This window comes from Podarcis melisellensis, assembly GCF_964234715.1.
Source record: "Podarcis melisellensis genome assembly, chromosome: 14".
In the NCBI taxonomy this organism is placed as follows: Eukaryota; Metazoa; Chordata; class Lepidosauria; order Squamata; family Lacertidae; genus Podarcis; species Podarcis melisellensis.
In genome coordinates, this window is record NC_138546.1 from 36107547 (window position 1) to 36119803 (window position 12257).

A 12257-nucleotide genomic window follows, 5' to 3' on the forward strand; every position below is an offset into this window, starting at 1 on the left:
TGTGTTGTACAGTTTTGTTTCTTTTGCTGTAGAACTGAGTTGGCTGAAATGAATTTTCAAGGGCATTGACTTGGATTGAGCCTGAAATTTACTCTTGAATGGGCAGTGCTGAAATCATAGAGTGGAAATTAAATATTAACCATGTTCCCTTTTGCTTCTGGATGCCCCAAACTGCATACCAACAAGCAGGCTACACTCACATTTTGTGCGTTTCGTCTTTTGATCAGGGTGTACTGAAGGAAAGGGATTAGGGTCTTGGCTTACCATATGAAAGACGGACACAAGGCAATCTTTTTTGTCTGGAAGTTAAACCTCGCGATGTATCCCAATACAGTGGTACCTCTGGTTGCGAACGGGATCCATTCCAGAGCCCCATTCGCAACCTGAGCAGAACGCAACCTGCGCCTGCGCATGTCGCAATTCGCCGTGTCTGCGCATGCGCAAGCGGTGAAACCCGGAAGCAACTCTTTGCGGTACTTCCGGGTTGCTGTGGGACGCAACCTGAAAATGCTCAACCTGAAGCAAACGCAACACGAGGTATGACTGTATATCATGGTGTCAGAAAGGTGGGAGGAAGAAGGCGGTTGCCCCCAGCCCTCGGCAGCCGGCCATGCAGACGATCAGCTCCATCATGCACAGTTTCTGCCGCTTCATGGTGAGGGCGGGCTGCACAGCCCCGGGCAGAGCGCATCAGCAAGAGCACCTCATGGCAACGCAAACACGGAGCCCTGGAGCACCGCCAGCCTCCCTGGAGCTCTCATCTTGCAAGTGGCGGCTACCAGGAGCTACCCTCTGGAATGTCACGCAAGGTATCTGTTCTACCTGGGTGCAGCTCAGCACCAGGCATGAGGAGAAGGGGAGTGAGGAGGTGGCCGCTTGCAGGACCAGAGAAAAAAGCAAAGGTGCTGGCTGGCTGGCTGGCAGGCAGGCAAGCCCTACTTGAGTCTTGGGCTCCCGAGGCTGGCGGCTGGGCTGAGGGAGGAGTTGGCGATCATTGGGCAGCCTTGCATGGCGCCTGGGAGCAAAGTGCGCAATGCTGGCTGCGCCCAGGGGGAGCGGGGATTCGCGACACATTGCCTGCCCCAAAACTCTGAAACCGCGATCCGAACTTTAGATCGATTTTGGACAATGAATCGATACATGACTCCGCTCTACTCATAACGCTAGAAGTCGGGGAGATCCAACAAAGATTCAGGACAGACAAATGTAAGTCATTATTCCCACAGCTCTTGGTTTTAATTCTCTTCCACAAGCGGCAGTGATAGCCACCAGCCCAGATGGCTGGGTTATTTTAAAGGATTAGAAAAAGTCATGGAGGAGAAGGCTCTCAGTAGCTGCTACCCATGATAGCAATTTGCTTCTGAATACTATTTGCTGAAAACCGCAGAAGGAGAGGGTTCTCTTGCACCTGGGTCCTGCTTGCAGCCTTCCCATAAGCATCTGGTTGGCCACTGTGAAAAAAGGATGCTGGACTGTATTGGCCAGGGGTCAGCAAACTTTTTCAGCAGGGGCCGGTCCACTGTCCCTCAGACCTTGTAGGGGACCAGAATATATTTTGAAAAAAAATATGAACGAATTCCTATGCCCCACAAATAACCCAGAGATGCATTTTAAATAAAAGCACACATTCTATTCATGTAAAAACACACTGATTCACGGACCGTCCGCGGGCCAGATTTAGAAGACGATTGGGTGCATCCAGCCCCCGGGCCTTAGTTTGCCTACCCATGCCATTGGCCATTGGCCTGATCCAGCAAGCTCTTCTTATGTTCTTAAGTGAGGCTTATTAGGGCAATATAAAAGAACCGAAACAGCTAGCCCTGCCCATATTTTATTCTTGGAGTTCGCTGAAAGATCAGCATATGAGAATTATTCCCCACTGTTGTTATATACTGCCCAGTCTGTAACACTAATCAGAATTATTCTCCAGTCAGAAGTTTTAAAAAACTTTTCCGCGCTCATGAATGACTGTGGTCCGTTTTCCAAGAGATAATTTCTCATCTTCTCAAAGGAAGAAGCGTTGTCATTTGACGGCCATCTAAAGAATTTTTTTGTTGGGCTGTTTCATTTAGTCTTTTCTGCCCTCACAGGCACGTTAAGGCACTTTGGCGTAAAGTGGTACATTCAAAATAATTAAAAACCAGTCGATAGCTTCTTAATAAATCACTTTGCTTCTGGAATTGACACTTCTGTGAAACACTCTCCTTTCAGTCCCCGTTCAGAGAGCCTGAGCTTTGTTTACAGCTCCTTTTCTTAAGTCGATATTGAAATGGCGTGCTGTAAAATAAAAGCTGGTGTCATGGCACTTCTTTATAAATCATGTTCAGAGTGGCATATTTCTGATAATTACTGTGATAGGACTTGAGGACCCGCGCAGTAGGATGCTGTGAAAGCTTTTTACTTAGGAAAGGGTGACTTTTCTCCTCCTCCCCACTTGCTGCTTGTCAGGAATGTTTCGTGTAAACGAAGTTTTTCCTGCTCTTTGCGTCTTCTTCTCCCTGAGATTAACCAGAGTTATTGGCGTGTTCCACTTTATAGCCCATTATAATCTTTGATCCTCAAGCCGGTGTTCCACTAATCCGTATCACAGCTGCACTCAGCCTTTCTTGTAAGCAGTAATTACTGTTTCCGTGTAACTAAGCTATTCACGCCGTACTATAGACTCGAGGGCCTGCTCTGAAGGTGAAACTTCCTAAAATTATTGATTGAATTTGTTTCCCATTCTTCCTCCCAAAGGAGTCCAAGGCAGCAAATGTATATACAGTTTTAAAACAAAACCAAAATGCTCTAAAAACACCTGAAAGCAGTTGCAATTAAAAACAGACTTCCAGCAAATGATTTCAAGATTCCCAGGAATAGTAGTCTTCAACCACCAAATGTCTATTTTTTATAAAAATAATTATAAAAATTTTATATCACCTGTCTTAGGGCGATAAAATCAGAATAGAATAAAATCACAATATAAAAACACAGAATGTAAACAAGAATGTTTTCAAATTCCTCCTGAAAGTTAATAATGATGGAGACAGGCACACCTCACTAGGGAAGGCATTCCACAACCATGGGGCCACCAATGAAAAGGCCCTGTCGTGGGGCAGTTGGGAGGGACTGCGAGGATCATCTTGTCCAATCCCCTGCAATGCAGGAATCTTTCACCCATAGTGGGGCTCAAACCAACAACCCTGAGACTGAGTCTCATGTTCTACCAACTGAGCTGTCCCAGGCCTCACCTGCTGATCATAGAGTCCATGACAGTTGGCATAGAAGAAGGTACTCTGTTAGGTACTTGGGTCCCAAGCCATTTGCGGCTTTATATGCTAGGATTAACACGTTACATGAGGCCTGGTAAGACATTGGTTGAAGGCATTTCAAATGTTCATGCAATCTGCCTCCCCAAGGGTGGTGCAAATAGCGCAAAGATGGAACTCTGGTTTCTCCTGTTAGGAGTTTAGATGAACACAAATACTATAAACTCTTCAGCTCTTTGCCTCCCGCTCTCTTCCTGGCCTAAGTTCCTGCCTTGGATACCTGTTTCAGTTTCATAAGTTTGTCCACGTAGTGTTGCATATTTGCATTTAGTAAATCTTGATTTGGGGGAGGTGGGGGTTGAAAATGATGTAACGTTTTGGTGGCCATACTTATAAATATTGTGTTGTATCCAACTAAGTCCTACTCGGAGAAGACACACTGAAATGAATGAACCTAAGTTAGTCATGTTCATTAACTTTAATATGAGCACACTTGATTGGAGCCAAATCCTTCCTCATCAAAGCTCGGCACGTAAACATTGGTAATCTTGCAGCCAACATGTTTCCCCCCAGAAGTTACTGGACTACAAATCCCGCCATCCATGACCATTGGCCGTACTGGCTGGGGCTGATGGGAGTTGGAGTGCCACAACATTATGCTGGCCCAGTGCTGTCCCCCCGGCTCAGGATATACCTATTGACTTCTGTGCTTGCTTTCTTGTGACTTCCACTGGGTATTTCTTTCTGCAATTAGCACCTTTCTCTCATAGCTGTGTTTGATGGGCACCCTTGTTTTCTTGATCAAAGTTATTTGAAAGTTGCAGTCTTTCTGAGCCAGTCTTGCTTAAGAGTCGATTGGGGCCATAGCGGCCACTGAAGACAACACACAGGTTGGGGTACCATCATGTGCCTGGATAGCTCAGTTGGTTAGAGCATGGCGCTGATAACGCCAAGGTTGCAGGTTTGATCCCTGTATGGGACAGCTGCATATTACTGCATTGCAGTGAATTGGATTAGATGGTTTTCAGAGTCCCTTCCAACTCTGATTTTATGATTTCTATGTTTACGCTGTAACAAACAGTTGGTTAAGCTGTGACTCAAGATCCTGATTCCTCCTCACTCACCCCAGTTGAAATTGGCTCTTTGTATAGGAGGATTAAAAGCCTGAGATTTGGGGGCTAATCCTACTAAATGCAGCTGTCTCTGATCCTATTAATTGGCTTCTGTAGCCTGGGAATGCTAACAGGTATGCAAGGTTTCGAGGCTGGAGTAGTAATATTAAATAACAACTCCTGGCTTTGCTTTCTTGCATCCTCATGCTCCACAGTCATCAGCAATTGTTCAGCTGTTGTTTCTTGGTAGTGTTAAGCTGAATGAGATCACTTGTGCCTTGGTAGGTTTATTGAATCACACGCTCTCTTGCCTCTAACCCTGTTGGAGGTGATCATTCATTTCCCTCAAAGCTTAAAACCCGCTTGATGCTCTTCCAGATGTTGTTGGACTACAACTTCCATCATCTGTTGGCTGGGGCTGATGGGAATTGTAGTCTTGAATCATCTGGAGGGCAGCGGAGAAAACAGCTCAAGACCATGTGATGCCTTCAAACCCTTCACTAGCTGCTGCCTTGCCAACTTAATTTTTAAAGCTCGTCACAGCCCAGCCCTCACAGCCCAATATTTATTCATCCACAGTCTGTGCTCTTCAGAGTTGTCTACCTTTGTTGGACTAGATGGGCCTTTGGTTTAATCCAGTAGGGCGGTTCCTATGATGGGGTGGGTGATTGAGGAGAAGGCTATCAATGACTACAACTCATCAAAGCTGAGATTATCTCCACTGTTGGCGACATTGAGTCTCTGAATGATAGTTGTGCAGGGTCACAAGTGGAGGGGGTGTCATTGCATCAGGTTGGCCACTGTGTGAACTTGGATGCTGGACTAGAGGGACCTTTGACATGAATCCAGCAGGGCTCGTCTTAGGTTCTTACCTTTCCCCTTTTTTCTCCATATGCCTCCTCACCTCTTTCAAAGTCTATTCTGACATAAAGCCTCGCCTTACCCAGAAGTCTTAATCACCACCTGAAACAAAGGCTGGCATCTCCCAACCTCTCCAGCCACCACTAGCAGACCTAGATTGTACACTCTTTGGCACAGCACCCTGTTACTACTACTACAAAACGGCCCTGTATGTCAAAGGGCTACATTAAAACTGGTATGAAGTTCTTTGTATTGTTAATAGAGCATTTTCCACCTGCATTGTTGATTTCAGGACCAAACTAGGCTGCGTCTACATCTCTGTCCCACTTGTCCTCCCAGGAGCATACATGGCTCTTCCCCCAACCCTCATGGAAAAGCAATCTTTCAGGAGACGAATAGCAGGAAGAGAAAGGGTTAAACATCCTTCTTACCCCTCCCTCCACAGCTGCTTTTTGTCAGAGGTCAGGAAGGGAACCCAGTACACTTAATTGATAAGCTTGCTGCATAATGTCCCGTTCTGCTATCACTAACATGGCGAAACCTTGTTCTGTTTCTTGATCGGCTTTTAAGTTCAGCTTAATTTTTTTTCACTTTAAAAATGTTCCCTCGAGACAGAAACCTTCTAACATCTGGGGTTTTTTCCTGATTCTTGAGGAACTCAGGTTTACAGTATTTACATCTTCAATGTTTTGAAAGTGTTGACAGTGTGCAGAACGCTTTTTCAAGAGTCCTTATCCTAGATGCTGTCTCCTGCCTTCATCCTCTAGCTACAAAATTGGGGAGCTGGCTCAGCTAGAACTGGATCCGGTTTTTCTTGTTCTTCTTCAAAGGTTTACTCATCCTCCTATACTACTTCCTTTTTTTGTCTATTTGACAGTGTTGGTTTCTCCCTTCCCCCAGCCTTCCTACACTGCCACTCATGATTTTAATAAAATCACTCAAATCAAATTTTCGGATTTCAGGGAATTGTTTCTGCATGCACTGAGCTGCCATGGATTCTCCTCCTTGCACCTCTGTTCAAATGCTCCGTACAAATACAGTGGTACCTCGGGTTACATACACTTCAGGTTACAGACTCTGCTAACCCAGAAATAGTACCTCGGGTTAAGAACTTTGCTTCAGGATGAGAATAGAAATCGTACAGCAGCAGCGGGAGGCGCCATTAGCTAAAGTGGTGCTTCAGGTTAAGAACAGTTTCAGGTTAAGAACGGACCTCCGGAACGAATTAAGTACTTAACCCGAGGTACCACTGTAAAATGATTGTGATGATGATGAGAGGCACTACAGTGGCTAGCCTGATCAAAGAACAAGCTTTTAGCTACAGCTCATAGTTTGTCCAGAGTAAGATATGTCACAATATTGCAATTATACCACACTCTGCATTGCTATTGTAAGCCAACTTGAATAAAAATGTCTTGCACCACCAGTGAAAGATGCTTAGGCTGCAGTTTTGGCAAGTCTCCAGAGAAGAGAATTTCAATGGAAAGGGGCAGCCACTGACCACCTCTTTCTGCAAACCTCTTATGATTCGGTGTATAGAACCAGATGGTATACTTGAACTTAAAGGTCATGCTGGTCTCAGGTTGGTAGGGGCTTTATGATGTCTTTGTGGAATGTCTCGAATGCAAAAAACTCAAGGGCGGGTCTGAACTCCTTGACTAACCCGACTCTCTTGTTTTCCCAGGTCACTAGAAAAAGAGTATGGCTCAAGAAACCAACCATAGCCAAGTGCCTATGCTTTGTTCTACTGGGTGCGGATTTTACGGAAACCCTCGTACGAATGGCATGTGTTCGGTATGCTATAAAGAACATCTTCAACGGCAGAATGGTAGTAATGGTAGAATTAGCCCACCAGGTGAGTTCAGATCTCCAAAATGTGTCGGGGTTGACAAGCCCATGTGGCTGCGGTAGGGAACCTCCAGTTTGCTGGACAGTTTGGTCCATAAAGCCATCTCCTCCCCCCCCCCACGCCCCCAAACCAATCAGCTGACGTCACTGGGTGACATCAGGCGATGGGCAGGTTGTGGGATTCACTCCTGCCAGGTGCTGCAGGTAACATAGGGGAACTTTAGCCATATGGTGGCTTTTTCGTGTGCTCTGGCTTCCATCACAGTGTTCTGTTGCGCCAGAAGCTGTTTAGGCATGCTGGCAAAATAATAATAATTAATAATTAATTAATTAATTAATTTATTATTCATTATTTATATCCTGCCCATCTGGCTGGGTTTCCCCAGTTACTCTGGGCAGCTCCTAACAGAATTAAAAGCACAATAAAACATGAAACATTAAAAACTTCCCTAAACAGGGCTGCTTTCAGATGTCTTTTTAAAGTCAGGTAGTTTATTGCCTTGACATCTGCTGGGAGGGCGTTCCACAGGGCAGGCGCCACTACCAAGAAGGCTCTCTGCCTGGTTCCCTGTCATGGCAAAATGATGGGGGTGGAGGCACTGTCTGTGGACAAATGCCGGCTCCCTCAGCCTGAAAGCCTGATGAGCACTGCAACTCCATAGTCACCTTTGACTAGACTTAATCGTCCAGGGGTCCTTTCAGGATAAAAGTGCAGGGGTCAGATAATTGACAGGTGGATGATCCCTACTGACTTGTCAGAGTTGGCCCACAGCGTGGCGGCAAGATAAAAATCTGGATTCCACACTCCTGCAAAGATCTCATGACCTGTCCAAGACAGCTGGGATTTTCGGTTGGCCTGTGTATGTCAAATGGGCCATACTAAGCAGACTGCCTTCCTTTGTCTTGCAGCAGGCAGTTGCTAATTGTAGAACAGGAGAGAGAAAGAGAGAAGGAAAAGAAGAACTGTGACTAATTATGTGTGGCCTGTAGTATCACCAAACAGATTATGATTCAGCTTCAAACGGAACATTAGGCCTACGCAGTTTTAACAGGGGTTTTTTGTCAGTATGGTCTAAGGGTCATTCTTGCAGCTCGTATTTTACTTGTGGTAAAGTATTGCAAGCTCAGTCTGCCCAACACTGCCGTAAATAGCTGTAGAGCAGGGGCAGGGAGAAGGGTTCAGCCTGAGGGCCGCTTTCTCTTCTGTGCAGCCTTCCAGGGGCCACATGTCAGCAATGGGCAGAGTCAGAGGCAAAAGTGATCTGAGTGTGAATCTTACCTTTGTACAGTAGGTTCATAGGAACAAACTCCTAGGGGCCATGGTCTCTTCAGCCCCTTAAAAAATATATTTGAGGGGGCCAGCCAGTCGTTGTCCCCTCCAGTTGATGGTCATTGCTATTCAACTGGTGTGCATGCACTGCATCTTGGTGGTTGATTATGTGGGGCTTTCCTCCCCCCCCCAATATTTTATTCTAGTTGGCACCCCTAAGTATCTATTTTCTGCACCAGTCTCTCACTCTGTCCTCCATCCAGGCCAACTGCATTATTAGAGTATTAAGTGCACATTCCAGACTGGCAGGAAGGTTGCAAGGTGGGGCTGGTGAGAAAGGTCTTGAGGGCCAAGTACAGAGGTCTAAGGGGCCGCATTTGGCCTCTGGTTCCAAGGTTCCCCATCCCTGCCATATTGAAGGACTGGTTTGTTTGCGAGCCAAAACCAGCCAATGTAGGAAGGGATAGCTATGTTGAGGAGAGAGGAAAAAACAGGTGATCTGGAAACAGCTGCTGCCAAATTAAAACGGCAACACGCGACTTGCAGAACCTCCCATTACACTGTTGACCTTCCTGCCAAATAACATGTTGCACATCATTTAAGATAGTGCAACTTTTCCAGGAAGCAACCATGAATACTTTCTTAACTTAGGCCACATCCAGACCACCTGTTTAAAGCTCTATGATTCGTTATTGCAAAGCCATGTCAGAAATACCGTATTTTTTGCTTTATAAGACTCACTTTTTCCCTCCTAAAAAGTAAGGGGAAATGTGTGTGCATCTTACGGAGCGAATGCAGGCTGCGCAGCTATCCCAGAAGCCAGAACAGCAAGAGGGATCACTGCTTTCACTGCGCAGCGATCCCTCTTGTTGTTCTGGCTTCTGAGATTCAGAATATTTTTTTCTTGTTTTCCTCCTCCAAAAACTAGGTGCGTCTTGTGGTCTGGTGCGTCTTACAGAGCGAAAAAATACGGTACTTAAAACAGCAACCCTAAAAGTATGGCCTTATCTGCACTATTCACTTAAAGCAGTATCGTAAAGCCTATCCTCCATGAATTTGTCTGATCCTCTTTTAAAGCCGTCCAAGTCGTTGGCCATCGCTGCAGTAAATTCCGTTGTTTAGCTATGTGTAGTGTGGATTGATTATCGTCCCCCCGAAGAGGTATTCTTTGTGTTTTTAAAATATCAAATTTTATCTTATTTGAATTTTAAAAACAAACCAACCTGCACATTAAATTCAAAGGCACAATTGCCATCTCTTGTAGTTGGGCATATATACTTGAATTGTAGTCCAACCCCTGTAATGTAGGAATATGCAGCTGTCCCATAGGGGGATCGAACCTGCAACGTTGGCATTATCGACACCATGCTCTAAGCAACTGAGGTGTGGTTAATAACTTAGGTGTAGATATCATTCTGTCCTGAAATCATCACAGCCCTAAGTCTCCCCCAGCCCTAAGTTTGCAACATCAAGCCTATGGTGACCAGTTGTCTTCTAACATGGCCAATTGCTGTCTTAACACAAGTGCCTCTTCTTTCAGCAACTTCTGTTAGTAGCCTAACTGAGTCTTTACCAGTTCAATGCACTGAAGGCAACATCCAGGAAACTTCATCAACACTAGATTCTACACCTATGCAGCCAAGGTAAACGTTGCCATCCTGTCTTTGTGTGTGTCAAAGGTCTATGTGGAATTGTTACCATAATGTTAATTGCAGCATTTTCTGGGGACAGAATGGTTACTGCATGGATGAGAGCATTCTCCCTTTTTATAGTTTGGGAGTGCTGCACTATAGCTGTCTGTGATAGTTAATGTATCTGGGGACAGAGCAGGAGCCCGTCTTTCTACACTGTTCTCTATAATAGCAAAACTCAGGTGCTGAGTGCTGATGGTTACTTAGACGGAACAGGAAAACGTGAGGGAGGCATTGCCATACTCAGGTGTGCTTTGAGGTTTGTAAAAGTACCCAGATTTGCTGGAGTACTCCCCAAATATACAGATGTCGACTGGGGAAGATCTCAACTTAAAACTTGGTGGTATGGGCAATGGCACAGCAAAATCTGCACCTCAATGTATGACCTAAACACTTGTAAGGTAAGCATTTGCACTTTGAATTGGAAGCACGCCAGTGAATCTGCTTTGGTGCTGGCAGCTCTGGTCCCAGTGCCTGGCCCCAGTTTCTGAACTGTCTTTCAAAGACAGTTCTATTATTTTCAGAGCTCTGTGCTAAATATACAAGATAAACACAGTGTAGGCTAGTCCGTGGGGGTAAATGCGACACTGCCCTCATCCACCCATCAGCTGACCATCTTCTTAAATTACAACCAGTCCAATGGGTGGCAGCACTTGTCTTTGGACAAATACTTTGCTTCTGATGATTTTATTCGTTTTGTAATTTTGTTTCTGCCCTGCTGACTCCAGGTCACTTAGCAAGCATCATGGCCCAGTAGCATCTCGAACCCTGGTGTCTATAATATCAAGTTGCCCTTTTAAGCAGTTGAAACAGTTGCCTTCTATAAGCAAATATTTCATGTGCTAGTTATGGCAAAGACTACCACTTTCTAAAGAAATTCTCTCCCTGCCACCCCGCTTCTAGCCCTGTGTCAAGCCCATCATCACTCTTAGCAGAATCTGTAGCAACATGTGAAGTGGAAAGTACAGACATAGTGGACAAGGCAGGACCTGAAAGAGAAGATGTCCAAGGTTAGTATATGAACTAGTTGGATGCCTTCACTGTCTTTGTTTATGTTTTTTGGAACACAAAAGAGAAAATATACATTATTGCCCTACTTGATCTACTGCTGGTTATCAATAACTCCGTAATGCCAGTTGTCAAAAACTGCAGAGGCCAGAACTGAAGGGACTTGAATTGTACACCTTGATTGCAGGCATTTACAGATTTGTTTTATGGCATTTCCCAGTGAGCTTGCTGACAATTGCATCTCCTTAAGAGTGGAGAGAATCTTTAAGCACTTAATAATTTGTCACAGAAGGTATAAGGCAACATGAATGTGCCAGGATTTCTCACCTTCCCCACCCCCCCAAAAAAATTACTACTGTTTAAGCATTTTGGAAAGAGGTAAATAGTTGGGTGAGCAGCTCTGCATGACCAGAAATTTAATCTTACTGCTTTCAGACTCCAGTAAATCCCATCTTTTGTCTACCAGCCCCTTTTGATTCCAAAGCTTGAGTGTGTTTGTTTATCTTGTGATATTCAGTCATATACTGAATATCCAGATTAATGCCATGGACATAAATGTTTCAGCCACCCAGTTTATTTCAAGAGAATCCAAACTTTGCTTACCTCGCTTAATTTGAATCCACCCTGTGGCTTTGCAAAGAAATCACCTATACGTGTAAAGCTGAATTTCACTGCAACAAGCCTGAAAGACTTTAAAGTTTCTTGTCAGTTGTGTGGCAAGTAATGCAATTATGCAAAAGTACCTGTGTTAGTCTTTTGCTGAAAGAGAGTCCCGGGACTTACTATGACATGAGCTTATGCAGAAAAAAACAAAAAAAATCTTGCCGGAGTAAAGTTTTTAAAATCAGCATGGTAACACAGAACTCCTTTGCATGTGTGTGGGATTTTTTAAATTGACATTCAGTTAGATTCCCCTTTAAAATTGCTATATGTATTGTTTATGGAACTGAGCTTTCCTTGACAGATGTTGGGGCATCCTTGTGCCCTTTGAGCACAGATAACAGTGGAGAGTCTGGGCCCCCAAAACCTGCCTTTGAGCATTCCAGATGTGCTTCTAAAAACAGATCGTGCTCAATTTCATCTTTTAGGGGTTTTTTTTTGCAGTGACTCTAAACCATGTCATTAATACAGTTAACAATGTGATCCTTCCTACTCAGAAGTGAGTCTCACTGTGTTCAGGGAGACTTACCCCCACATGTAGTGTGCCTAATATTATTTG

At 44.8% G+C, this 12257-nt stretch overlaps 1 protein-coding gene across 5 annotated transcripts in view; it reads left to right on the top strand.

The window, feature by feature from the left end:
• Positions 1-12257, top strand: part of ZFAND6 (zinc finger AN1-type containing 6) — an 87758-nt gene that overhangs the window by 58749 nt on the left and 16752 nt on the right. For all 5 annotated transcript variants that reach the window (XM_081888768.1, XM_081888767.1, XM_081888770.1 and 2 more), the window contains exons 2-4: positions 6906-7076; positions 9880-9982; positions 10934-11040. In XM_081888768.1, the coding sequence (XP_081744894.1) occupies positions 6923-7076; positions 9880-9982; positions 10934-11040 (364 nt within the window). In that variant the 5' untranslated portion in view covers positions 6906-6922. The remainder of the gene's footprint in view (positions 1-6905; positions 7077-9879; positions 9983-10933; positions 11041-12257) is intronic.